Here is a 27,272-nt window from a genome sequence, read left to right on the forward strand (position 1 = left end):
GACGCCCCGTTTCGGCTCGCGCCCCGTCTGCGGCCCGACCCAGAGGTTGCCGCGGCCCCGTTCGCGGACCAGGCTTTTCTTTCCCCTCGTGCTGCTTCCTGTCGGGAAGCATCTGGTCAGTCCGGGCACACATGAGCTCCTTCCGTGCAACGGCCTGTGCTCGAGGCCCGTCCCCCACTGTCCTTCCACCACGTCGGCCCCCGGGACCTGGCCGTGGGCCCCTGCCTGCCACCAGTCGGCCACCCCTAACGCCCTCTGTGGCGTGGAGCTCTCAGTTTAGGGCCACATGGAGGAGCGGGGAGGCTGGGAGGGGCCGCTGTGACGCCCTGGGGCCAAGGACAAGAAGCCAGATAGACTCCAGTCCCTTGAGGGATCCCCCCCCCCCCCCGGCCCCGACCACATTAAGAATATTCCCAGAAAAGGGACAGTAAGGAAACGTCCCAGGGCCCAGGCTTGCTTAACTCGGTTAGGGGCCTTCCTTCCTGGACGCTCCTGCAGCTTCCAGCTTTGCCACGTGAACACGTTTAATAATATTTTTGAGCTTTACACTTTTCTGTAATGTATACTTCTGTGGTCTGAACCCGTCACTAGGATTCTGGATACTTAAATATCTTCACAATTTAATTATCTTTATTTTTTTAATATTTTATTTATTTATCCATGAGACACACAGAGAGCGAGGCAGAGAGACAGGCAGAGGGAGAGGTAGGCTCCGTGCAGGGAGCTTGAGGCAGGACTCGATCCCGGGACCCTGGGTCACACCCTGGGCCGAAGGCAGGTGTTCAGCCACTGAGCCCCCCGGGCTGCCCCCCAAATTTAATATCTTTAAAAGGACTTCAAGGGGATGGTCCCAGTATTTGCATTTGGAGCAAAGGAGGTAAAATTGAGGAGGAAACAAAAAGATGTCAGTACATACATATTTTTTAAATGAGAAAATGAAATCTCAGTAGGAAACTGCAGCGGACCTGGGCCCCTTGAGGTGAGCCCCTGGCTGTGCGGTCCATCCTCTTCTTGGGGGCTGGGGTGTCTCCTGGCTCAGGGCAGGAGGCCGAGGGGATGGGGGCACCACCCACATGCTACTCATGCCCGGGACCCTGGGGCAGGGGAGTCTGAGCGCTGGGCTAGCCGGTGGCCACCGTACTGACGGCTGCGGCAGGATGGGGACCCCACCCTAACTCAGACGCCCCACTCCCTGGAAGCCACAGGCCAGGGGCGCTTATCCGACGTCTGCCGACGGCGTTCAACCAGGCCAAAGAGGACAGAAGGGGAGCCCTTGCGGCCCTTGGGGGGTTAGTAAAGTCACCTAATGGAGCTCAGCCCGCAGGTGACGCGTGGGTGGCCTGTGGGAACGGGGAGGGCAGGTGCAGGGCTCCTCTCGGTCCCCTTGCTCGGCAGCCAGCAAGGACCCTTGACCGCCCCCCCCCAAAGCGCCGCCCCCAGACCCTCTCGGAGCCTCCCGCCCCGTCAAGGCCACGTCTGGGCTGCGAGGGACCGAGGCCACGGGCCCGAGAAGGGGAAGCAGGTCGCCCGTCAGAGTCGTCCCCTGGGACGCGGCCGCGTGGAGCCGGACAAGGGGGCTCCGTAGCAGAGTGGACGGGACCCCGCGAGTTCCTCTTCCCCGTCCCAGCCCCGGTAATCCTGCTCCCCCCACGTCTCCCAAGTCTTCTCTAATAAAGACGGAAGCTTCAGTTCACGCAGGTGCCCGGCCGGAGCCTGGTATCCGCTGGAGCAGATTTGAACCGCAAGGAAAATGAAACACGGGCGCCACTTTGGACATGGACTTTATTGTATAGAAATTTCCAGCAGAGCTACCACGGGGTCCCTGGGCGGGGGCGGGGGCTGCAAGAACCTAGTGGAGCCAGGCGGGCAGGCCTGGGGCCTGCTCCTGCTGGACCCCGCAGGCCCGGACCCCAACCGGCTGCCGCGAACGAGGCGAAGGAGCGGCCGAGGCCCCGGCCCCCCGGCCCCCCTGCCCCGCGGACCGACCCGACCCACCGAAAACCCTGCAGACTGAAAGCGCGACCCTGAACGACAAACGACCCTCGTTGGTGGGCCCCGAACAGGATGCTGGAACACAGTCTGAAAAATCAAATGTGTCGCCCTCGCGCTCCGCCAGGGAGGAACCCCTGACCCCGTGGGCCCCCGGGAGGTCCTCGTTGACTTGCACAGCAGGCCGCGTGCCTATGGTGTCGTTTGAAAAGTCATGTAGACGTTGCAAAGTCTTCAGGTGTCCGCCATCATCTGAAGAGGTTCGTAAAAAACTACTGGACTTGTTAAGACTACAAAGACCGGCCCCCGGTCCCCCGTGAAAAAAGCAATTGTTACAAAAATATAAAAAATAGCCCAGCTCCTGCCACGGGACCTCTGCGCCGGGAGCCCAGGCGCCGCCACCTCCCGCTCTATCAACCATCCGCCGAGCACAAGCGCCATCTCCTCGGTTTGTAGGAAGGAAAAGCTCCAAGGCAGTCCCTGTGCCGCGGGGCCTCGGGTGCCAGCAAGCGGGGCGCTCCGACCCCCCCTACAGCGCCGGCCCCAGGGACCTTGGGGGGCGGACCCGGGGGGAGCCCGCAGTGCGTGGACGCCGACACGTGGCTCTAAGCTCAAGTGTCTCCATGGACGTTGAGTCCACCTACGTGCACCTGGTGCAGCGGCCAGGCCGCCGGGCACTCGGACCCCCCGCGAGCTGGCGACGGGCCGGATCCATGCGGACAGCGGGTGCCGCGGAAAGGACGGTCCTGGGGGACGGCCCTCGCCCACCGGGCACCTGCAGGGCCTCCTCACCCCCAATGACACCCCGGGCCGCTGTGCGCAGGCTCAGGGAGCCCTCGGGGGAGACAGGCCGCTGGCCCACGAGGCTGGGCACCCGCAGGCAGGGACCCTCCGCACTTCGGGGAGACTGCCAGGCGCACCCTGCGCCCCCAAGGCCCGGAGCCCTCGCACGGGGCCCCGCCTGCACGTACCCAAGAGGACCCTCCGCCCCGAAGCCCTCACGACCTCCAGCTTCACCCTGAGGTGCGCAGAGCCTCCCTGCCCGCGACAGGCTCCCGCGGGCCCTACTTCACCTGCAGCCTGGCTCGCGCCCCCCACCCCTGCAGGACCCCTCGCCTCGGCCGTAGCCACCAGTACCTGTCATAGGCCCGCCTGGCACCCCGTCCGACGCCGCCTGCCGCGGCCGCCACCACCCTGGCCTGAGACCCAGGCCACACGCCTGTAGGCGGGAGCGGTGACCCTCCTGCGCCTCTAATGACCCCGAGGCTCTCCTGTTCGGAAGAACCACATGTTCACACCGCTGAGGGTTTTATTTCACAGATCACGGTGGTGAGGTTAGGATCCCAGCCCTGGCCATGGTCGGTCGTCACACGTTTCCCAACACCTGCTCGTGTCTTCAGATCGGAAACCTCTCCCCTTACACACCCTTGCTGTTTTAGACCCCAAAGGACCTCCCTGAAAGCAGCAACGATTCAGAGAACACCGGCCATCTGTGCTGAGCAAGTCCCCTCTACTTTGGTTGCTTCAAAAAAAGAAAGAAAAAAAAAAAAAAACACCCAGGACTTCTGAGTTACTCCCCATCACATCGCTCAGAAGAGAAGAGCTCCCGACATCAAGGCACAAGGAAAGAAGTCTCTTGGGGCAAAATGACAACGAGAGCGACTGGTGACCTCCGTGAGGTGTGAGGCCTGAGGCCGGGCGGCCGGGGCGGCGAGTCCAGCGCGGGGCGCCCAGAGGGAGGTCGAGGCCAGCGGTCCTCAGGCGTACTTGTCCAGGAACGTCATGTGGAAGTCCTTCACCTTCTGCAGGACTGTCTTCAGCTTCTCCACCGGGGGGAGGATGGTCATCCTGTCCGGGAACAGCATGGCCTCAAGCTGCGCACACGGCGCCCGCAACGGGACGCGGGAACCCAGGCTGAACCTGCCCCCGGCCCGCCCCCACGGACACATGCCCGGAGGCAGCAGGATGGGCAGCACGGGGCCGCCACCACCGGGAAGCCCGCCCGGCTCTGAGTCATGTAGACCCTTCCTCTGTGGCCGGACTTGCTGTTTCCGGCGGGTGCAGAGCCAGCGGCTCCTCCTGTGGCGGCGGGGGGGGGCGGGGGGTCTCCAAATCCCTTGGCGGGAGAACCTCCGGGCTCAGCTGCCCTCCTGGGGCATCCCAGGTCACGGGGTAACGACCCTCCCTGGCAGGGCCGGGAGCTCCCCCAGGAAGGCCGCCCACGAGCTGCCAAGGAGAACCAAGGATGCTGGGAGGCCGACCCTACACGAGCGTCTATGCCGCAGACGCACCTGCCCGCTGGGCCCGCGGCCGGGGTCAGGCTGGGCTCCAGGCTAAGCCCAGGACGCCGCCCTGCGCAGAGACCCCGGCCCCTCGCTCAGCACCAGCAGCCGCCCTGCAGGGTCCACACCCCTAGGGTCACGCACGTCAGTACGTGGAACCAACTGCACGGCCTCTCGCAGACTCTGGATGAGCTGCTGGGCGCTGCACGCGGGGTTGGGGGAGGGCAGGGAAACTGAGGCACCCATTGGGAACATTCAGACGGCTCGCGATGGGCCGTGCGCGCCGTCCCCCACGGCCCCCGCAGCCCCGGGCCCTGCTGCAGGGACGACGGGGCCAAGCCCTCGGGCTCTGGAGGTGCCGGGGCCGTGTGGGGCAGCAGGGGTACCTGAAGTGGTAGGTGCCTTCCCTCTGCCCGAAGCCGCTGCCGGGCACCACGCAGATGCCGGTCTCCTCCAGGAGCTTCATGCAGTAGAACATGTCGGGGGCCATCTCGTGCGCCTGCGGGCAGACACAGCTCAGGGCCCAGCCAGGCTCCCGCGCACTCGTCACTGCAAACTCGGAGCCCGCGGCCCAGGCGGCAGCTCTTTCCACGGCCAGGTCCCCCCCCCGCTCCACAGGGACCGGGCCCCGACAGCCATGATGGAGTGGCCCAGCTGTGGAACCACCACTCCTCTCCCACGGCTTGGTCTCCCGTGGTGACCCTCACCCAGCAGGAGCTCAGCAAACCTCGGTGGGGGTCCCCCCAGCGCCCAGCACTCAGCCCGGGGTCTGCTCGGGGGGCCTGCGGGGAACGGCGCCTCGGGGTCTGTGCACCCCCCACCCGGTCTACACAGCCTGCGGCGCCCGCGAATCGCTTCCTGGCTCCAGCACCAGGGACTGAACCACATGCTGAATGGTCACCAGGGATTGAGGACGTGGGGGGGGGGGGGCATGGGGGCAGCACCCTGAGAAGCACCGGGGGGGACAGCACCTGGAGGAGCCCCAGGAGGGGACAGCACCCTCAGGATCTGCACCCAGGCCCTCCATCCTCAGCACACGGCCTGCACATGACCCCAGGCCCTCCCGGCCCCTGCACCCTAAGGAGACCCTGGGCGGTGTCGGGGTGTCACGTCCTTGCCCATGGGTCGAGAAGCCCCCACCCAGGCGGCCACCACTTCCTGGCTCTCAGGCCGTCGGTCACATGCGGGACACCCCCCGCCCCCATGAGCACCAATGCCCAGAGCCCGGGTCCACACGCTCGCCCGGGCGTCCCCTCCTGTGACCCCCTCTGTGCACCCGCCCCCCAGGCCCAACCTGCGCGGCCTCCACGGCTCGGCCGGGGATGAAGATCCGAGGGAAGGCGTACATGGCACCCTGCAAGGGGTTGCAGTGGATCCCTGGGACCTGGTTGAACAGGTCCTCCGTCAGCTTGGCCTTCGCCGCCAGGTTTCCCAGCACCGACTCCTTCTCCTGCAGGGACACAGGACGGGCTCCCTGAGCCTCGGGGTGGCCACGCCGGCGACACGAGCATGGAGCCCCAGGCGGCGCCTCTGCCGCCCCACAGGACATCCTTCCCCAGATGACGAAGCCCCGGCCCCGCTGTCTGAGCGCACTTGGCCCCAGAAGGACGGAACGCCCTAGAACAAGCTTCCAGGAGTCGGCCCGCCACGTCCTTGGAGGTGCTGGGTTCTCGTGCTATGCGTGGGACACGTGACACAAGCAAGCCGTGTCTGCCCAGGACGTCGGCCGGGCCGGGGGCTGCGGCCTCGGGGTCAGTGACACGTGGCCCACGTGCACATGGAGCATCGCTTAGCCTTGGACGGGGAGCGGGTGCAAAGGCGCCTCGAGACAGGACGCCGTGTGAAACGCCCCGTGCAGCTCCGCGTGGAGCAGCAGCCACAGCAGCCCCGTCACAGCCACGGGACACGAACGGGGGTCAGCGAGCGGCGGGGAGGATGGGCCAGCGGGTGGCGTGCTCACCGCGTGGACCAGGACAGGCTGCTGGGGACGGTGGCGCTGCCGTCGCGCCATGGCGTGGACACACTCACGCACCAGGCTGCTCGGTTCACCACAGCTAAGACGGCAAATAAATTTTACGTCCCTGCGTCTTACTGCAGCTCCAAACCCCTGAGCCTGGAGCAGCCCGGGACGGACTCTGCGGGGACGCGACCCATAGGTCCTTGTTCCGACTGGTTAACGTTGGGCTGTCGACCGCGCGGCTCAAAGGGGCAGAGGGACCACGGGAGCTGCAAGGCCACCGCTGGCGCCTCAGCCTGGGACCCAGCCAGCTCATCCTCCACTCCATGTTGGAGCCCGCGGCACGGAGGCCTCCGCTCAGGGTGCCCGCCCGCCCCACACCAGCCCCGGGGGCGGCCCAGGCGCCAGGAGGGCCTGCGAGCACCCCGCAGCCTGTTGGTGACCCTGAGCGCGGCGTGAACCCCGAGAGCCTGGTGCGGCCGTGGCACTGGGCGCCCGGGACGCGGCGACTCACCCTGTGGAACTGCTCGTAGGACTCCTCCCCGGGCACCGGCGGGTTCACGACGATGTCCATGGCAGCCTGCCCGGACACCGGGGGGCACAGCCGCACGGAGAGCAGCTTCACCAGCTGACCCTTGATCTCGGGGTGCAGGTTGATCACCTCCATGTAGCCTCCTCTGTAGCCACACCTGCAGAGCAAAGGGAGGGGACCAGCAGTCAGAGGGGCCTCGACTAAGGGTGGGGTGGCCACCCAGACGCCCTGGAAGCTGTCCCCGTCCTCCTCCCAGGGTCCCCAACCTCCCCAGGGTCCCCATCCTCCCCACCCCACCCCCCCGTCTCCGTTCTGGCCCTACCACAGGGCAGCCAGGCAGCGCGTAGTACCAGAGGGTCCACTGCGACCCACCCCTGCGCTCACCCCCCACGGCTCCTCTCCTGCTCCAGGGAGAGTAAACTCCAACCCAAGGGGCCCAGGCGACCGGCCATCTTCCATCTTCCGCCACTCACTGGTTTCCAGCCCCACTTCCCCTGCTTCCCCTGCACACTCCAGCCACGCCCAGGGCTTTGCACGGGTACCTCCCTCCTGGACACCCCCCCCACATTCCCGCAACCCCTCTGCGCGTGCCCCCGCCGACACGTGATTCTCCCCATTTGTCTATGCCTCTGTCTTTGCTAGAACATAGCGGCCAGGGCCGGGAGCGCCGTGCGTCACCCACCGCTGTACCCTCAGTGCCAGGACTGGGCTTGGACCCCGAGCGGGTCACCTTGTGTGAGAACCACCACGGGGTGGCAGGGGCAGCCCCGGCCCTGGGCTCTGAGACGCCCCCACCGCAGCCCACCACCTCCTGGCACCTGTCCACCCAGCTGCCCTCCCAGGCCCCTCAGGGTTCAGTCCCAGGGCAGCAGCGTGGGCGCCGGCAGGAAGCGCGGGGAGCCCGGGGCCCCGGCAGGACCTCACCGCACGGGCGCCCCTGCACCAGGGCTGAGCTCATGCACAGGCCCCCTGAGACGCCCCTGAGAGGGGCGGGGCCGCGGGAGGGAGCAGAGGCCTACGTACTCGCCCATGTAGCCCTTGGAGGTAGAGTGGAAGGACGCAAGCTCCACGTTGCTCGAGTACTCGGGCCCCATCTCGTAGAGCACCTTCTTAAAGGAGTGGAATCTGCAGTCCGGAGAGTACACGTTGTCCTGGTACACCTGGGGGGACAGACGGGGACAGACGGTCACCCCGACTGCCCCACAGCCCCGAGCCGGGCGGCTGCCGCTGCCCAGGACCAGCCAGACTCCGCCTTGGCTGGGATCACCTGGAGGCCTGCCACCCGGCCACCCCTGCACCGTGGTTTGGGTCGCCTGACGGGCTCCACGAGGGCACTCGATGGGGTGTTATTGTGTGTTGGCAAATTGAATTTAAAGAAAAGATCTCTAAATAAATAAATAAATATATAAATAAATAAAAAATAATAAATAAATAAAATTAAATAAATTGACTAATTAATAAATTAATAAGTAAGTGGTTTGCATTAACCTCCTGAAATTTGTAACCACTCGATGGGGTTGTCATCGTGTGTTGGCAAATTGAATTTAAAGAAAAGATCTCAAAAGTAAGTAAATAAATAAATAAGTAAATAAGTGGAAGGAAGGAAGGAAGGAAGGAAGGAAGGAAGGAAGGAAGGAAGGAAGGAAGGAAGGAAGGAAGGAAGGAGAAAGAAGAAAAGAAAAAAAGAAAAGAGAAAAAGAAAGAAAAGAAAGAAAAGAAAAGAAAAGAAAAGAAAAGAAAAGAAAAGAAAAGAAAGAAAAGAAAAGACAAAAGAAAGAGGTTTGCATTAACCTCCTGAAATTCATGACCAAGAATCCAAACCCATATAGGGAGGATTCAGGGCACCGTGTCATAGATCATGACCTCCTCAGGCCCGGTTAGAACCCCTCCTCCTCCGACACCTGGAAGGTTCCCTGGGTCACAGGCTGGAGCCCGGCCCCCTCCCGTCGCTCCCCAGGGGGCCTGGCCCCATCTCACCTCATCTGCCAGGAGAAAGAGCTTCTCTTCCCAGGCAAAGTGGATGACGTCCTCTATGCACTTCCTGCTTTGCACCTGACCTGGAAAATCCCCGACAAAACCAGAAGGCCGCTTGCGATGCCGTCTCAGGGGTCCCTAGGTGAGAACCCCGACCACGCGGCGCCCTGTGTCCCCACGGGCCCTGGGCTCCCACCGCAGCTGCCCTGCCTGGGGGGGCGCAGCCAGCCTCCGGGGCCCGAGTGCGGGGAGCCGGGGAGCCGGGTGCGTGGGCGGAGGAGCCTTCCATACTCAGCTGCTGTCTTGTTACTGCTATGAGGTGTGTGTGCGGACGTGGGACCGTCTGTGCCAGAGGACCGAGTCCTGAGGGCAGGACGGTAAACTCCATGCCCCCGTCCACACCCCACAGCACTGGGGGCTGCTCGGGGGCACGCACGCCACGGGGGCCGGGCGGGGGCCGTGCGGCTCACCAGCTACCCCTGAAGCCAGGACTCCGCTGTCCCCACAGGTCGAGCTGCCTGCAGACCCTACAGCGCTCACCCGGGCCCCACAGCCACACTGTTAGGTCTGTGCACCGAGGGCGGCGGGTGCCCCGGGAGGGCGAGGAGGGGCAGGGGAGGACAGGGCCTCACAGGCCTGCAGCCCCGAGGGAACGGGCCGCCCCGTGCAGCCCTGAGGGCGGGGGCAGCGATCCCCGAGCCGGCAGATGCAGCAGCACCCGTGGGGCTGCACAGGGAGGGGCGCCCAGCTGTGCCCAGCAGGGGACCCCCCACGGCAGCGGCCACACAAGGAGGCTGACGGGCCTCTGGGGCCTCGCAGTGCAACTGTCCCACAACCCGGTGAGAAAACCCGCCACTTGGCGACCGTCCTTCCCGAGTGACAGGCAGCTGTTGTACGGGGACACAGCCCCTCTGCGTCCAGCAGGCCCGGCAACAGGGATCTGGCCAGAAGCCTGGGGATGGGACCGGCTGGGGACAGGCAGTGACCCGACTCGGGCGGAGGGGAGTCTGGCCTGGGGTCTTCGTTAAAACTCGGGGCGAAGCTCTGGGCTGAGGCTGCTCAGTGGGCAGATGAATGCCAGAGGGCTCCGACCAGGCCTGGGGAACGGACCGGGTCCCCGACGACGACGCGGATTCCGGCGCACTGCTTACCCCCGGACTTCAGCCTGTGATCCACCCCTGCAGCCCGAGCCGGGGTTCTGCCTGAAAACCCAGGGATCCCGCTCACTGTCCCCAGGGGGTCCCTGGCTCACCGTCCCCAGGGGTCCCCGCTCACCCTCCCCGGGGGTCCCTGCTCATCCTCCCCGGGGGTCCCCGTTCACCATCCCCAGGGGTCTCCGCTCACTGACCCCAGGAGTCCCCCTTCACCCTCCCCAGGGGTCCCCACACACTGTCCCCAGGGGTCCCCACTCATCCTCCCCAGGAGTCCCCCTTCACCCTCCGCAGGGGTCCCTGCTCACCGTCCCCGGGAGTCCCCCTTCACCCTCCCCAGGGCCCCCCCCCCCCCCGCTCACCATCCCCGGGGGTCCCAATGACTGTCCCAATCCATCTGGACACCGTTCAGCCCAAGTGGCCTGGCGCGAGCTCCAGACAAGGTATGGGGCCATCACAAGTGGGCTCCTCCTCCTCCCATCCCCTGTGCCTCCAAGAGCCCACCGAGGCCCACAGGCACACACTCAGGCCCCAGAGCGCAAGGCCGGCCTCCGCACATCGTAAAGTCACTCTTTAAAAACCACTCACATTATATACACTCACGTGACCCCTTTGCCTAAAATACTCTCTGACGCAGGGTTTCTTCCCACTAAGGCCCAGCCACAAAGTCATGGGTCCCTGAGCAGGAGCTAGGTGCAGGGAGCATTTCCCAGCACTTCCCACACGTAGGACCGGCTGCGCCAGGCTGGGACCAGCAGCAGGGGCATCACCTGGAAGCCCCCCGGCCCCCCCACCCTAATTTACACCAGGGGACCTTGCATTGGGGCCTGGCGGTTTGTTTTTTCAACAAGTGAGAGTCTGAGAACCACGGTCCTGGGCGCAGGGAATACTGATGCCTCGGCCCCGCTCCGGAGTCTGGCCTGCGGCAGTTTTAAAAGCTCCCTCTGTGATGCTAACGTGCAACCCGCACAGGGAGCCGAGCTGGCGGTTATTTTCCTCCCCCAACCCCGTCCCCACCCCCAGGAAGCCCCCCCCCACCTCGCACCCGCACTCAGGAATTCAAGTGGTGCTTTCGCTGCCTGAAGCCTCAGTGATGTTCCAAGGAAGCAGATCCCACAATCGACTCAGAGGCGCTTGGCCCTGATCCGACTCCTCCCACAAAGGAGGAGAGAGGAGCCCTTGTTCCCGCATCTGCACACCACTGGGGCAAATGAAGCCAGCGGCCCAGAAACAGGGAAGCAAGCAGCGCTGTGCGTCTGTTCTTGTGGTTGTTGTTTTGTTTTGTTTTTTAAAGAAAAATATGTAAAATTAAGAGTGCCTTTCAGCTCTCAGAGACGGTTTTGTTCGGTTTGTTTGCGGTTGTTCCTGACCTGGTATTTCCTCCTCGGGTCTCAGGGTACCCAGGGACGCCGCGGCCAAGAAAAATAGAAACGCTCGCACCAGCGTTCTGAAAACTGGGTCAAAGAACCAGAAGTCAAGGTAAAACGAGGCCTACGATTACAGGGTGTGCGGGAGCAAGCTCAAGGGGACTCTTTGCAAACGCAAGAAAAAAAAAAGTGATCTTAATAATAATGTAACCTGGGGGGCCCTGGGGGACTCAGCGGTTTGGCGCTGCCTTCAGCCCAGGGCTCCCTGCATGGAGCCTGCTTCTCCCTCTGCCTCTGTCTCTGCCTCTCTCTGTGTCTCTCATGAATAAATAAATAGTCTTTAAAAAAAAATAATACTGTAACCCTGTCCAAAAAAATAAATAAACAAATGCTTGCATTTGTCACCTCTTAGTGTGGCCTGTGGCCGACTTTATGGCTTTGTCTTAGCAAACCTGCAGCTGGATCAGGACACCGGGAGCCAAGAGAACAGCCCATTATTTAAGTCCTTAGGTCCAGGCGTGCGGAACCCCAGCTGCCCCGCCCCCCGCCCCCCAGGAAGCTGACAAAGCAGAGCACACACCTGTGGGGTTCCCGGGGTTGATGATGCACAGCACCTTGGGGTTACAGTGGTCCTTGGCCTCCTGCACGGCCCGCCGGAGCTCGTTCACGTCGAGGGCCCAGCAGTTCTCCTCGTCCAGGTAGTAGTTCACCTGGATGGCATCGAGCTCGGAGATGACGGCCGAGTAGAGGGGGTACTGTGGGATGGGGATCAGCACACCCGTCCGCGACTTGCCGCCCCCGGACACCAGGATCTTCAGGATCGTCTGCAACACAGAGGTCACGTCTCCGGGGGACGCCGCCACTCCCCGCCGTCACCAGCCACCCCTGCCTGCCTTCCCTGCAGCCCCCGTACCCCGGGAGCTGCCTGGCTTCCCCAGGCTCACTCCCTCCACCTGCACAGCCAGGTGTGCTCCGAGAAGACAAGAGAGCAGATGGTCAAGGTTGTCAGCACAGCCGTTCCAAGACTCACAGCTCGTACTTTCTCAAGAGGGTGTCTTAGAGCAGCAGCCCCGGGAACCCCGTGTTGGCCTCTAAGCTTGTTCTCAAGTCCCGGCGGGGGACGACAGGGGACGGCGGGGCCGGTCTGGTGATGCCCAGGCCCCCCCACCTCCGCTGGACAGACGGACAGACTCCCCAAGGGATCCTTGAATCAGGATGAAGTCCCTGCCGACTACCACCAGGTGGTGTTCCAACCCGCTGTCCCCGCACTGTGACACCCAGGAACCCAGGGGACGCTGCCTGCAAACCCCGCTCTGCAGGGGCTCCCAGCTCACACGCAGGCCCCTGGCCACAGGAGGCCCCATTACAAGCAGCTCCACACCGGATCCTCCTCACCAGAGCCCGGTGGCTCCTCCCTCAGCTGCTCCAGGCCCTCGGCTGTCCCCGGGCCTCCCCAGGCCTCCCCAGGAACTAGGGGAGGCCCCGACAGCGGAGCACAGAGGCAGAGGCGGGGCTGACCCAACCGCAGTCTCCCAGCACACAGGCTGACCTGCTGGACCCTGAAGGTTGCCGAGCAACCAGGCACCCACACACATCACTAACAGGAGCCTCAGAGGTCAAGGGGCAGGTGAGGCCGTGAGAGGGAGGGCCGCACAGTGCCGGAGCCGGGGCCGTAGACCCAGCACCTGCGAGCCCCTGCCACCCCGGCCCCCCTCATCTCCTGAAGGCTCCCCCCCATCACGCCCCCTCCCCGCCAAGGCCACAGCTTCACACAAACCCAATTACTCCCGCACCGCCTGCCCTCCCTCTGCCTTCAATTCCTTCAGTGGACGCCGGTCCTAGGACAGGGACCTGAACCCCCCTGTGGCCACTGAGACCCTGCAGGACCCAGGGCCCAGGCAGCCCTCCTCCCAGCGGGTCCCTGCCGACAGGCCCACACCTTAGCCCTAACACACGGGTGAACAAGGGGTCACAGCCACCACCACACGTACAGAAATGCCGTCGCTGGCTCCAGTGGTCAGGTAAATGTTGTCGGGGTCTGCGGGCACCCCGCCGTCCCTCCTGGTGACGTAGGCGGCCACGTCCTCGCGGATGCAGTTGACGCCCTGGCTGGCACTGTAGGACCCTGGAAGACAGCAGGCAGGACCGTGACCAGGGGCGGGGCAGCTGGCTCTACAGAGGTGGTGACCCCAAATAACCTCCGGGGTGGGGCCGAGGAGGCCCTGGGACCCCACTCTCAGGACTCCAGGCTATAGAATCGTGGCCACCACCAACCGGGGGCACATCCACGACCCACCCGTCCACCCACACACCTGCCTCTCAATCCCCTCATCCATCCGTCCACACACCTGCCTCTCCGTCCCCTCACCTGTCCATCCGTCCGTCCATCCATCCATCCATCTGCTCGTCCACCAGCCCCTCCGCCGTCAGCACCTCTGTGCATCTACCCACCTACCCCCCACCCGCTCGTCTGTCGATACTCCCGGAGCAGCTACTGCATGTCAAGCTACAGTCCAGGCCCTGGCTCCCCATCAGTCCGATGTGCCCAGACCCGTTTTCCTCCACCCTCCCGGGATCCACACACGTCCTACAACCTGTGGAGCGAGGCCGCTGGGCCCGCTGGGTCGCTACCGCCTTGGCCCACACGAGCTCCAAGCAACCTGGAGGCACACGAAGAGCCCTCGGCAGCCCTGGAAATGGTGTCCTGACCTGCGTGAGGGCCGCGCAGGCGTGGGCCGTGCAAAAACCACTCATTCGTTTTATACCTCAATAAAGAGGGTTTGGGGTTTCTTATTGTAGGGTTTTTGGTTTTTTTACTGTCAGGCCACTGTTTTTGTAAAGAACTTAAAAAATAGGTGCTTGTACAAGCGCCCAACCTGGTCGGAGTCCCAAGCTGGTGAGCTGAGGTGGATGGGCGGCTGGAGGTCATGGGGGAGGCAGGCTTTTCACTCTATGGCCTTTTACGCCCCTAGAACTTTACACCAGGTTTAGGGAGACCCAGCCTACTCCTTCCAAGGCTCCTGCAAAACCACCACCAGGAGCGGGATAGGGCTCTGGGCCTCAGGATCAGCCAACCTTGAGGGGCCGCCCGATCCCCCCAAGGATGAAGGGCAGGCAGCAGGAACCTCGCGCATATTCTAATGCGTCTGGAATACTTTGGGGATTAGAACAGTGGGGAGGCACGTGCGCTGGAGAGGCCTCCAGGGTGCTCACCTGCGCCCTAGGCCTGGCCATCCTCCCCACCGCCCACCAGCAGCCAGGCCTCCCCGCTTCCCGCCTCCAGCTCACCCACGTCCTTCCTCTCTTGCCTCTGGCTTTTCTGCTGCACCCCAGACCACACCGGTCCTTCAGAGCCCGACTGGTCTGTGTGGGGTCGACTGGTCTGTGTGGGGTCGTCACAGGACCCTGCCCCGCCTGCCCCGCCCCCCGCCCCCGGGTCCTGATGGAGATCCCTCCAGCCCCTTGTATGCACGTGAAGCCCAGCCTCCCCGTGAAGCCCAGCCTCCCCGTTGGCCCTAAGCTCCCTGAGGGAGGCACCATCACCTGTTTCCTCTGTGCGTCTCTACCCCCAGCTTGGCCCCACTGCCCCCGACGGATGGCAACCGGAGCCCAAGGCCCACACACTGGCATCACGGGCACTGCCAGACTTCCCAGCCCCGTCCGGACCTCTTCCCTTGATGACACTCTGTTCTCAGACCACAGTGCCTTTGCATGCACACGTCTCAGCCTGGCACACACCTGCAGGTTCTCTACGACTCACCGTCCACATGAATTTGAATCTTATTTGCTTCTTAAACCCTCCCTCGACAGAGTCCCTTGTTAGAGCCCCACAGCTCTCTTTTTCTCCAAGAACTCATGAAAACTAGAGATTACTTTTTGCGTGAATTCTTCTCGATATTTGTTTCTCCCAAATCTGAGAGTGAATTTCGTGAGCCTGAAAACACCCCCACCTAGTCCACCAGCACCTAGAGCAGTGCTGGGGCGGGGGGGGCAGACAAGGGTCTGCACCTCCCTGGATGTCTGGAGTCCACCTTAATCCTAAAATCCAAGATACAACCTGAGAACTGAATCACGAATCAAACAGAAAGTAAGAAAACACTACCAAAAAGCAATTTTAGGGGCGCCCGATGGCTCAGCTGGTTGAGCATCAGAGTCTGATTTTGGCTCAGGTCATGGTCTCAGGGTCGTGAGACTGAGGCCCACGTCCAGCTCCAGCAGGGAGTCCGCGAGAGATTCCCTCCTTCGCCCTCTGCCCCTCCCCCCAACTTGGCTCTTTCTCAAATAAATATTTTAAAAAGTGATTCCAAAGGGCACGATTAAAACATGTCCAGATGCGCTCTAAGACCTGTGTACGTAGTTAACAATCCCGAGCTGGGTCAGGGTAGCCCTGGGCATGTTCCGTTTACGTCTATGGGCAGGTAGGCCCAGGTGACGGGCGCCTGCCCCAGGAGGTTCCTGCCCTACCCCTGCAATGGTTGGGGGCTGGTGGCGACCCCAGGGCAGGGCTTCTCCACACCGGCCTCGGGCTTAGCCTCCTTGAAAAGGCCAGGAGGTGAGTGTAGAGGAGGAGAGGCCAGGGGTGTGCACCCCACCTACCCTCATACGGTCCCCACACAGAGCTCAGGGTAGGTCCCCAAAACCCCCGAGACCAACCCTCCTCTTGCTACAACACCCCAGGCGGGGACTCACGTGAACGTGGCCTCCCAAGCTCCTGCCCAACAGCCCTTGCACACAGAGCTGCAAAAACTCCAAGAAGCTTCCAAGGCTGAACAAAGGACCCTCCCCCTCCCCCAGACACCGCAGGAGGCGGGCAGCGGGGTCAGAGGGCTAGCGGCCTCCTCCAGCCTCCCCCTGCAGCCCCAGGAGCCTAGCCCACAGCCACAGGGCTCTCAGAAGTGCCTGGTGTGGGGCAGAGGGTGCGGGAGAGGGCGAGCCTGAGGCTGGCTTGCCCCACGGCGTGCTGGCACCCTGCCCAGTCCGGCGGGAGGAAAGCAAGGGCAGCCGGCCCCCGCCCGACAGGGACACCATGAAGGACAGCGACCAGACTCAAACAGAGGCGAGCACAGGGCCCTTGTTCCCAGGGAAGACTGGAAAAGGCAGGGGAGGGGCAGGGGGACGGCAGAGGCCAAAGGTAGCTGCTCCTGTGCTGAGCAAGCCTCGAGAAACCCTCTTCACGCTCCAGAACACTCAGGCACATGTCCTAGAAAACCCAAGAGCAACTGTTTTTCCTGCTGCGAGGAAAGCTGGACCCCCGCTTGGCTCTGGGCAAAGGGACAGCGCAACAGTAAACAAGGCAAAGAAAAGGAGAGAACAAAGAGCGAGGCCCGGAGGCTGGAAATCCATCTCAGGAGCAAAGACCAGAGAAGATCATCTCCACATCCTTCAGGGGCCAAATTCCAGGGCTGTTCTCAGAGGGGAGCTCCGGGGCTGGGCAGGTTCCCTCCTGGGGTGCTATGGGGCAGGATGTGCTCCCTCCTGGGGTGCTCCCTCCTGGGGTGCTCCGGGGCTGGGCGCGCTCCATCCTGGGATGCTCCTGGGTCAGGATGTGCTCCCTCCCAGGGTGCTCCGGGGCTGGGCGTGCTCCATCCTGGGGTGCTCCTAGGGCAGGATGTGCTCCTTCCTGGGGTGCTCCTGGGGTGGCCCGCTCCCTCCATGGGGTGCTCCTGGGGCAGGATGTGCTCCCTCCTGGGGTGCTCCTGGGGCAGGATGTGCTCCCTCCCTGGGTGTTACGGGGTAGGACTTGCTCTCTCCTGGGGTGCTCTGGGGTGGGCCTTCTCCCTCCTGGGGTGCTCCTGGAGCAGAATGTGCTCCCTCCATGGGGTACTCCGGGGCAGGACTTGCTCCCCTCCTGGGGTGTTCTGGGGCTGTGCGTACTCCCTCCTGGGGTGCTCCTGGGCTGGGCACACTCCATGCGATGCTCCACTCACTCCCTCCTGGGGTGCTCCACTGGCTCCCTCTGTGGGGAGCTCCCTCCGTAAGGAGGCAGATGGCTGCACATGGGCTTCCAGCAAAGAGGCCCAAAGGCCAAAGGCCGCAGCATAGTGGGAAGGGAGGATCCCCCAGGCGGCCCAGGCCCCTCCCAGCTCCCCCCACCCCACCCCGACTCCTGCTGTGGGGTGACTGCAGGGCGAGTGAGCGAGGGGCCTGCACAAAGCCACCCATGGCCCTTCACAGGGCCTGTCCCTGAGGCCAGTCACCAGGTCAAACCCTCTCGGGGGCGTTGGGGGGACAGGTTAAGCCCCTGACTCTGGATTTCTGCTCAGGTTGTGATCTGGGGTCCTGGGGTCAAGCCGTATAGGGCTCTGTGGGGGGGGGAGCCGGGAGGATTCTCTCTCCCCCTCCTCCTCCCTCTGCTCTCCCTCTAGATTAATCTTAAAAATACATACATACGTACATAAATATAAAAAATTTCTAAATATCAGTCTTAAAAAAAACAAAAGAAAAACCAAGGCCCGAAGACCCCTGCCCTGACCGAAGGCTCAGTCGCCAGGGCCGGCCCCCGGGGGATGAAGCCCAAGCCCCTGCAGCTGCGGCCTCCCCCTGGGTGCTCAGCTCCAGGTTCCCAGAGCCTGCGGTGAGGAGGGAGGGGCTGCCCCTACCTGTCCCGTCCGTGTCACACACACACTCGCTTGCTCACGGGGTAACCCCCTTGGGGCCAGGGCAAAGCCAGGGCCCAGCCCATGCCCACTCCCGCCCGCTGGAACCCGCTGGGACCCGCTGCTCAGGGGGCCTCACCCAGGCTGTTCCCGCCACAAGCCTGTAGGATCCTCCGGGCTCGTTTCTTAGCATCTTCTGGGAAGCTGGGGCTGTCCAGCAGGTTGGGGTAGGTGCACAGTGCCATCACCTGGGGGAGCAGAGGCGCAGCTGGGCCTTGGCACCCCCACCCCGGGGCGCCCGCAGGGGTGTGAAGGGGGGCCTGTGCCAGCAGGCCTGCCCCCTGAGGCTCGGCCCTGAGAGCTGCGGGAGGGCGGGGAGGGATGCTGGGGTGGGGGGGTGCCTCAGCCCCGACTCAGGACCCCAAGGGGGCTGCCAGGGAGGAGCCAGGGAGCATGAGGGCAGCCCGCAGTCCCTGGCCCCCACTCCTCCGAGGACAGCGGCTCGCACACCCACCCCAAGCCACAGGTCCAGGGCCCCCTGAGCAGGGTGGGGGTTGGGAGCCTGACCCCTTCCTAACCTGCAGGGCCCCCCACCCCCACCCCGCCCTGGGGCCCTGCCCCTTTTCTCTCCATCATCCCCTTTCTGCAGCCAGAACCGAAAGCCAAGCCAAGCCAGGTCAGCTTTCCTTTCCCTTCGACACAATCACCCTGGCCTCACAAATTAAGAGGATTAAGCAAGGAAATGTTTGCAAAAGTGCCAGTAACCCCAGCTCGAAGGGCAAGCCCAGGCTGGCTGGTGAGGAGCTGCCCCAGGAGCATGGGAGGGAGGGGGGAGGGAGAGAGAGGAGAGGGGAAGAAAGAGGGGAGAGGAGGGAGGGGGGAGGGGAGGAGGGAAAGGAGAGGGGGAGGGGAGGGGAGGGGAGGGCCTCACTCTCCTTGCTCCTCGGAGGTCAGTGACCTGGCCTGCACCCCCCTCACCCAGCCGCTCTGAGGACCAGCTGGGGAAGGCGGCAGGAGCCCCACAGGTGGGAGAGGCCAGGCCTGCGGCAGCCCGGGCACAGCTGCACAGGGGCCACATCGGCCTCTTCGTGCTCAGAGCACGTGGTGGGGATGTGCCCCCCCAGCCACGGGGTTCCAGGACAGCCAGGCCCCCCACCTCCCCTGGCACAGCTGCTCCGTGTGGTCCCTGGCCTGGTCTGGGGCGGCTGTGTCCACAGGCAGCTCGTTGGCAGCAGTGGCCATGCGAAGGGGGCCCAGTGCACGTGCCCCGGCCAGCGCCGGCCCAGGTTCCCTTCCCCAGATCCCGGGTGGACTCCCGGAGCGAAGTGGGCCCCGGCACCCCCACGACCCCCACGCAGGGAGTAGGGCAGGGCGGCCCGTCCACGCTGGTGCTTCCCCGCAGCTGCCCTGTGAACCCTGGCCACGTCAGGGCTTCGTCTGTCCCGGCCCCTCCGAGGCCGCCTTCCCGCAGTGGCGTCCAGGCCCTGCCCAGGAGCCCCTGCGCACCCCCTGCACACCCGCACCCGCCTTCTCCCCTCAGCCCACAATCCCACCCACGTCCACATCCTCGCGGCTGGTGCTCCAACTGAAACATCAAAACCTGCGTCCTGAGACCCCAGAGCAAGCAGGGTCACATGCCACCCTGGTGGGCGCATCACACTCACCATGGCACCAAGGCCCCAGCCGTCCCGGAAGGCAACACTCCGGGCCACCCCGCTGGCAGGAGCAGAGTCCACGCTCAACCTCGGGGCGTCTCACGGCTGAGGCCGCGGGGCGCTCAACCACCTCCCCGCCCCCCGGGGCCTCCACCACCCAGACGGCCTCTCTGATGCCCTCGACCAAGCTGCACACTCAGGAGCCAAGACCCCGGGCTGTGGGAGGGCAGCGCGTCCCCGAGGGCTCCCCCCATGAGCCCAGTTTCCTAGAGGACTCTGGAAGGGGAGGCGGCGGCCAGGAGACACCCGGGCACTGGAGGGGGGCCACCCCGACGGCACCTGCTGTGGCCAAGGGGGCTGCTCGGGGGGAGGGGAGGCAGGGACGGGAGGAGCCCCGGCAGCCTCGATCCGCACCCCCCCAGCAGCCTCTGCCCCCGAGCACCCGCTTACCTGTCGGAGGAAGGTTATAGGCTGCTGGCCCATGGCCTGGGCGTCCCCGATGTTGGCGCGGATGACCTCGGTGAACGGTTTCTTGATACCCTGAGCAGAGAGGAAGCAACAGGTGGTCAGGCCCTCGATCCTGGATGCCAGAGGCCACGCCGGCCCCGCGGGATATTAATAAACACCCCTATTTTGAGTCTTACCCAGCGTCAGGCATAGAGCCAAGCCCTGGACGCGGCCGGCCCCATTTCACCTTAACCACGGCCCGGCCCAGTAAAGAGCCAGCATCGGCCTCACTTTACAAATGAGGACAATGAGGCTTCAAAGGGCTGAGAACCCACCCAAGGTCACATAACTCAACACAGGCACCGGGGTTTGAAGCCAGCCAAGCCCCCACCCCCCGTCCCTAACCACTGGGCTCACCACCCCCCACTTCATACGGAGGCTGCGAGAGCTCTCCCGGGCTACTGGGCACCCCGAGGCCGTCGCACGTCCAGGGTCCACCGACGCGGCCTGGCGGGGACGCCTCAACACGGGGCCCCGCGGCAAAGCGACCGGAAGGAGGCAGGGGTCAGCAGCAGAGGCCTCGAGATGCCGGGCATGGGGACAGGGGGCACCCGCCACCCGCCCCGGAGCTCGGCTCCAGTTGGCAGCCAGGCCACCGTCCCACCAGAAGACCCCACAGCAGGGACCTCTGGTTGCTGCCCTGCAGCTTGGCTTCGCACAGCAATGTGGCCTGATTATCACTTTTTTTTTTTTAAAGCATCAGGGACAGAAAGACTCATGGCCACAGCCTGAGCAACGTGTCCAGCACAGGAAGAGGGTCCCGGAGAGGAGGGACTTGGAGACCACCCGGGGGGGGGGGGGGGGCTGAAGGACCTCATCCCGGGCAGAGGATGTGGGACCTGCCGACACTGGGGGCTCCATGGAATCAGCCGCCAGGAGCAGGTCAGGACCTCCGGGCAGGCACAGGCATCATCACCTTACAAAGCGGGGGACCGAGGACGAGGATGAGGTGGGGAGGTCACGGAGGTGGAGGAGGAGGAAGGCGAGGGCCAGTGGAGGGTGAGGACTGCTGGATTCGGATTTCAAAGGGACAATTCCATGATTCCACGTCTTTTTAAACATTTTTTTAATTTAAGTTCAATGTCGTTAACAGAAAACCTATTATTGGTTTCAGGGGGAGTTGAGTGGTTCACCCGCCACGTAACACGGGGCTCAGCACCCCCCTGCGTCCTCCCTCATGCCCCAGCCCCCGGCCCCCTGCCAGCAGCCCCCACTTAGTTTCCCAGAGTCAAGCGCCTCCTTCTCTGTTTTCCTTTTCCCACCCTGTGTGAATAAAAGCACCTTCAGAAAACTTCCTGTTTTTAAAATCAGTGACCTACACTTTAAGTAAAAAATAGTGACCTTAGGGGAACGAAAAGCAGCGGCACACAGGTCGTGAGCCTCATTGCTACCCCCAGACGCCCCCGGGGAGAAGGGAGCTGGCCCCAAAAGCGTGTGGGGCGCAGGTCTTGGAGACCCTCCCGCCCCTTCTGCGGCACTCCCCAGGGCTGCTCAGGATGAGGGGGTCCAGGCTTCGGGGAGAGGAGCCCAAGGGTCCTGAGGCCGCGGCCTGTGGGGCCACCCTCTGCTCCAGGAGGAGGACAGGGTGAGAGTGGGCTCGGGCTGGGGGAGGGACTCAGGCCCTGTGTGCCAAGGCCAGGCCTGAGCCACCTGGCACCAGCGCCCCCCGCCCAGCGTACGAGCCGCCGCAGCGCTCTGGGCCTGGCCCCGTGGAACGAGCACAGCCCACTCTCAGGTCCACATAAAGCCTGCCCAGGCCAGCACCAGGTACCCTGCGCAGGCCGCTACAGAGGGTACTGGCCTGGGGCAGGGCCCTGGGTGGCCCCGTGCTGCCCGCCGACGCTGGGCCTGCTGACAAGGGGCCTGGGAACACGGAGCGCCCCTTCCCTTGGGCCTGGGCACCCGCAGGCCCCCAATGCTGCTGCGATGCATGAGCCGGGGCGGCGGGAACTGGCTCCCTGGACTGGGCAGCAGGGCAGGACACTGCTCGGGGCCACCTCCGGGGTCTGGGCACTCGAGGTCCACATGGGATGGGGGACGGGCTCACCAGGCCTGGGTCACCCGGTGGTGGCCCCGCCTCAGCCTGGGGCTCAGAGGCCAGCAGGCCGCCTCCCAGCTCATGCTCACACCCCCGGTGCACATCTGGGTGACCCGCCTGCATCCATCCACCCTGAGCTTCCTCCCCGTGGGGCCGGGAGATGAGGTCCTACCCAGGGAAGCTCCTGCCCCCGTCCAGCCTAGTGAGGGTCAGGGAACAGGCCCCCAGGCTGGAGGGATGGTGGACGTTCGAGGGCATCCGCAGGGAGGAGGAGCACGACGACCACGGTGCTCCCTGGCTCAGGCTCCAGCAGCACCACGAGAGTCCAAGGACAAAGGCAGCTCCTTGGGCAAGGGACGGCTTCTATCATCTCGTGGGACCGCCGGTTCCCAGAGAGCCTCCCTCCCGTTCCACGAACACTTATGGGTCACCCAGGCCGGGCAACAGGATGAGCAAGCCCGGAGACACCGCGATCCTTCAGAGCCCGGGCTGGTGGAGAACCGCAAGGGGGCACAGGGAGGGGACGGCCCGGCGAGCCCCACACCGGGTGCACCGTGTAGAGAGCCCTGGGCGATGGACCGGACCGGGGCAGGCGGCAGGTGCTATAGGGAGCCCCTGGGACAGACATCAGACACCAGCCAGCCCCCACGGTCCCTGCGCACAGGCGCATCTCACAGCTGGGGAAACTGAGGCTCACCACAGGGTCTGGCCCCAACCGTGGTGGAAAGACAAGCGGAGCTGGAGGGAGCGTGGCGGGCGCTAGAGCTGCCCAGGACCAAGCGGTCGGCGGAGCTGCAAGGGCTGAGTCCTCAACACTAACACGGGGTGGGGGGTGCAGGCCGCTGACCTCTAGGGCTCTGAAGGAAGGTCACCCGTGGAGACCGAGACGCACGGAGAGCTGCTGAGCCCCCAATAGGGTCCTGCACAGCGGCAAGACAGGGCGAACCCCAAAGAACACGCTCCGAGCCCCAGAGAGGGGAAAGGGCTCTTCAGGGCACAACTGGCCTCCGCTGCCTGCAAAGCAGGCTCGCTAACACCTCCAACCAGTCTTTAGGAGGCATCACCTGGCCCATCTTGCAGAGGGATAGACTGTGGCCAAGGTGCTCTCGCTCGTAAGGCGAAGCCCAGGATGCAGGTGCGTGGTGGCCTCTGAGGGGATCCCCGGGGGGCTCGGCGGTTGAGCACCTGCCTTGGGCTCAGGGCGTGACCCCGGGGTCCCAGGATCGAGTCCTGCGTCGGGCTCCCTGCATGGGGCCTGCTTCTCTCTCTGCCTGTGTCTATGCGTCTCTCAGGAATAAATAAAATCTTTAAAAATAAAAAATAAATAAAAAATATAAGGCGGCCCCTGAGCTCTAAAGAAACCGACCGGGGAGGTCCCACCCCCTGGGCCTGGAGAGAGAGGCCTCGGCCTAACCCCGGGCTGCACGGCGCCACCCACTCTACCAGGGTAGACGCAGCGCACACTCGTGTGACACTCGCCGCCAGTTTCTCCCGTTTACGAACGTTTTGCCCCAACTGTGCGGACTTTACAAACAGAAGTGAAGCCACGGCTCTGCCTCCAAGTGTGCCCCGTCCTCCCCTCCCGCCACAAAGGGAGAAAGCAGTGGGTGGAGGAGGAACCCAGAGGCCTCGAGTCGCCTGTAGCGCTCGCTGCTCTGGCTGCTCGCACCCCGGCCTACAGAGCTGACGGCTTCTCCCCCGGAGCCTCAGGGCGGGCCAGGGCGGCCCCACTGGCCACCGAGAATGGCCCCTTTCATGCTGGGCCGGCCTCCCGCCTCCCACGGACCCGAGGACCCAGGGACCGGCTGCCGACGCCAAGCCAAACAGCAGCAGCTGCAGCCGCCCCACAGCGCGCACTGTCTGCAGAACACCAGGCGGAAGGGCGCCGGGCACGGGCCGGGGCGGCTGCAGGGGCGGTGCGCGGGCGGGGTGTGTCCTCATGCGGCCAGGGCGACCGTCACCGCACCCCCTGTGGGGCCCTGACCCCCCCTGACGCCCCCCGCTCAGGCCCTCATGACAGTGGTCCGGTCCGGCTGCCGTAGTTCAGAGGTGGGAGCATGATGCTGTGCAGGGCAGAGCCAGAAAAGGGAAAAATAGGGGAAAATGCAGCTCTCTTGGGGGGGCACTGCGCACGCCAGCCGGGTGCAGAGGGGCTGCCCCCCAAAACGGCGGCCCCCCGACCCTGCTGGCTCTAGCGAGCGGACAGAGTGAGACGGAGGGAAGAGCTGGGATAGAGGAATCGGGCCGGCAGGTGGACTCGGGGCCGCGGGAGTCACAGGCGCTGCCGGCTCACACCACAGGCTGTGTGTCCCCCTCACTCACTCACAGCGGACCCCTCACGGTTCCCCACCTCGCACCAGAAGCCCTGGGACCCCTGGGACCCCTGGGCGCCCAAGGCTCCTCCACCGATTCCGTCTCATGCATGTCCCATGACCTCCGAGCCCCGCCACAGCGCTCTTCACTTTCCCCTCCTGCCCTCTCTGCTCCCCCTGCCCCCTCTGCTCACCCCCACCCAGCTCCCCCCTGCCCTATCTGCTCCCCCCACCCCCTCTGCTCTCCCTCCTCCCTCTCTGCTCCCCCCTCAGCTCCCCCCACCCTATCTGCTCCCCCGCCCCCTCTGCTCTCCCTCCTCCCTCTCTGCTCTCCCCCTCTGCTCCCCCCAACCCCCCCACTCCCCCCACCCCCTCTGCTCGCAGCCCTGCTCCCACCTACGTGCACTCCTAGCTCTCTCTGCTGCCCCCCACCCCTGGCTCTGCTCCCCCCACCTCTGCTCACAGCCCTGCTCCCACCTACGGGACCCCCCCTAGCTCTCTCTGCTGCCCCCCTGAAACACCCCACCGTCCTTAAAGAACCGGCGGAGGAGAGGCTCTGCCCAGAGACAGACTGGCAGCCGGCCTCCCGGAGCCCAAGACAGGACACCCTTCTGTCCTAATCGTCCTCATTCCTCCCAAGCCCACACCCAAGCTGCTATTCAGCAAGAGGCAGACTGAATCCCGGGAATTTTCTCTTTCCTAACCCTTAGCCGCTCGGAAACGGGAGGAATCAGGTAACCTGATAAGCCAGGAACAACTGAATCTCAGCTTTGTTTGAACAGGGAGACTTGTTGCAAGGACAGGCAAGCCCGTGGGCCGGATGCGCAACGGAGCACAGCGGCCAGCTCCCGCGCTCTGTCCCTGGCACTCTGTCCCTGGCGCACGGCAGGCCAGGGACGCCCGGGAAGCCGCCGTGCCTCTGTGAGCCGGGCCCGAAAGTCAGCCTGCAAGGACTCGGAGGCAAGACCCCGGGCAAGGGCCGGACTGTTCAGCTCGCGGCTTCCCTCGCGTTCAAGGGACACGGCGATCGCCCGGCCCCGGAGCCCCCCCAGTTCCAGCGCCGCTGAGAGCAAACCCAGGAGCCCTCCCCCGCCCGCATCCTAGGCTGGAGCCGTCTTGAGCAAGCAGCTGTTTCATCAGATCTTGCGAATCTTCTGTTTACTTTTTTTTTTTTTCATATTGCTCTTGACTCGGCCTTCTAAATTCCACTCAGGTCAGAACGCGTATCCTCAGGGGCATCTCTTACACACACACCCCCAGTGACCTTGGTTGTGGGAAGGGAGAGATCACTCCTGACCATGTGGCCACTTTTACACACAACTGCCAACTAAAGCCAAGATGCCAGCCAGCCAGCCAAGGGGCGACCCGCGCCATCCCTGCAGGGCCCCAGAGGCTCAGGACCTGGAGCAGCCCCGGGAATGAGCCGACCCTCAGACAAATGCGGTGGCGACCCTCAGACAAATGCGGTGGCGGAGCAAGGCTCCAGCAGGCGCCCGGGACAGGCCTGCTCCCCACCTGGACTCACAACCCGCAGGCAACCCAAGACGTCCAGGAAGAAAGCTTTGGTGCCAACACACCAGAGTGCCGGAGCCTTGTCCCTGCCCGCCCGGCACACCCCTCCCCAGCACCCCCTCTCCCCCCCTGCACCTTCTCCCACCCCCCATCACTCTCTGGGCTGTAGGCGGGCGGCCTCCCGGTCCCAGTCCCCACAGGCAGCCTCCTGGCACCACTGGGCATCACAAGTCAGGAATTCAGCTCAACAAGTGAGCCGTGTGCGCGGCCCTTGCTCTGTGCCAGTGTGGGGGGCAGCGGGAGGGCAGCCGGGGGGGGGGGGGGGGGGCAGCGGGGGCAGGGTGGAAGAAGAGACGCAGGCTGTGGGCAACCTGGGGTGGGGGTGAGCACACCAAGCGGGGTACCCTGGCTGTGCCCAGCGGCTGCACCCTGCAACCCCTGTGAGCATGCTGAGCAGGGGACCCCCGCACCCAGCAGCTGCTCCCCCGTGCCCCCTGTGACCCCACTGAGCAGGGGACTGAGACCATGCCCAGCGGCTGCCCCTGTCACCCTGTGACCTCTGCCAGCAAGTTTAGCAGGGACCCCGGCCGTGCCCAGCAGCTGTCCCTCTGCAACCCCGCGACCCCCAGGACCCAGGCTAGCATGCTGAGCCCAGCGGCTGTCCCCCAGGACCCCCGTACTCCCACCGAGCAGGGGACCCCCGCACGCCCAGCGGCTGTCCCCCGTGACCCCCGTGCCCCCATCGAGCAGGGGACCCCCTTGCGCCCAGCAGCTGCCCCCCGTGCCCCCACCGAGCAGGGGCCCCCCCGCCCCCCCGCGCCCCCGAGCAGGCGCCCCGCGCCGAGCCCCCGCGCTCACCCGCTGCAGCTCCAGCTCGATCTCGCCGGCCTTGAGCACGATGGGCCCCCGCACCGCGTACTCCACCGCCTTCACCTGCGGGTTCATGGACTCGGGCGTCAGGATGCGCTCGCGCCGGCCCCGCGCCGGCCGCACCTGCAGCGCCGAGGCCCCCGCGGCCGCGCTGCTCCGACGCCGACCCCACGGGCCCGGGGCTCCGGGGCCGCAGCGCCGCCCGACCAGGGCCGCCGCCCGCTGCATCGCGTCCGCGGGGAGTCGGGCCGCGAGAGAGGAGCGTCGGTCGCGCACGCCGGGCCCCGCCGCCGCCGCCGCCGCCGCCGCCGCCGCCGCCGCCCGAGTCCGCGCCCCGCTACCGCCGCCGCCAGCCGCCCGCCCCGGGGCCCCGCGCCCGCAGCCGCATTTCAGCGCCGGGCGCCCGCCCCGCCCGGTCCCCTGCGCCTCACGCCCCCCGCTGGCGGGCCCGCCCCCGCGCACGGGCTGCTGGGACTGATAGTTCCGCGGCGGCTGCCGGTGCCCAGGCGGGGCGCGCGCCCGACTACAAG

At 64.8% G+C, this 27,272-nt stretch overlaps 1 protein-coding gene across 1 annotated transcript; it reads right to left on the reverse strand.

Moving 5' to 3' along the window:
• Nucleotides 1-1,764: 1,764 nt before the first annotated feature.
• On the reverse strand, nt 1,765-27,052 carry GPT2 (glutamic--pyruvic transaminase 2). Its single transcript, XM_055342014.1, has 11 exons — nt 26,731-27,052; nt 19,954-20,043; nt 17,988-18,096; nt 13,244-13,377; nt 11,833-12,076; nt 8,738-8,817; nt 7,784-7,920; nt 6,743-6,917; nt 5,566-5,721; nt 4,658-4,770; nt 1,765-3,837 (listed from the first exon to the last, which is right to left on the reverse strand). Exons 1-11 carry the CDS (start codon nt 26,968-26,970, stop codon nt 3,747-3,749), a joined length of 1,569 nt encoding a protein of 522 aa, XP_055197989.1. The 5' UTR covers nt 26,971-27,052; the 3' UTR covers nt 1,765-3,746.
• Between the last annotated feature and the right edge of the window lie 220 nt (nt 27,053-27,272).

Source organism: Nyctereutes procyonoides, unplaced genomic scaffold, assembly GCF_905146905.1.
Source record: "Nyctereutes procyonoides isolate TBG_1078 unplaced genomic scaffold, NYPRO_anot_genome, whole genome shotgun sequence".
Classification (NCBI taxonomy): Eukaryota; Metazoa; Chordata; class Mammalia; order Carnivora; family Canidae; genus Nyctereutes; species Nyctereutes procyonoides.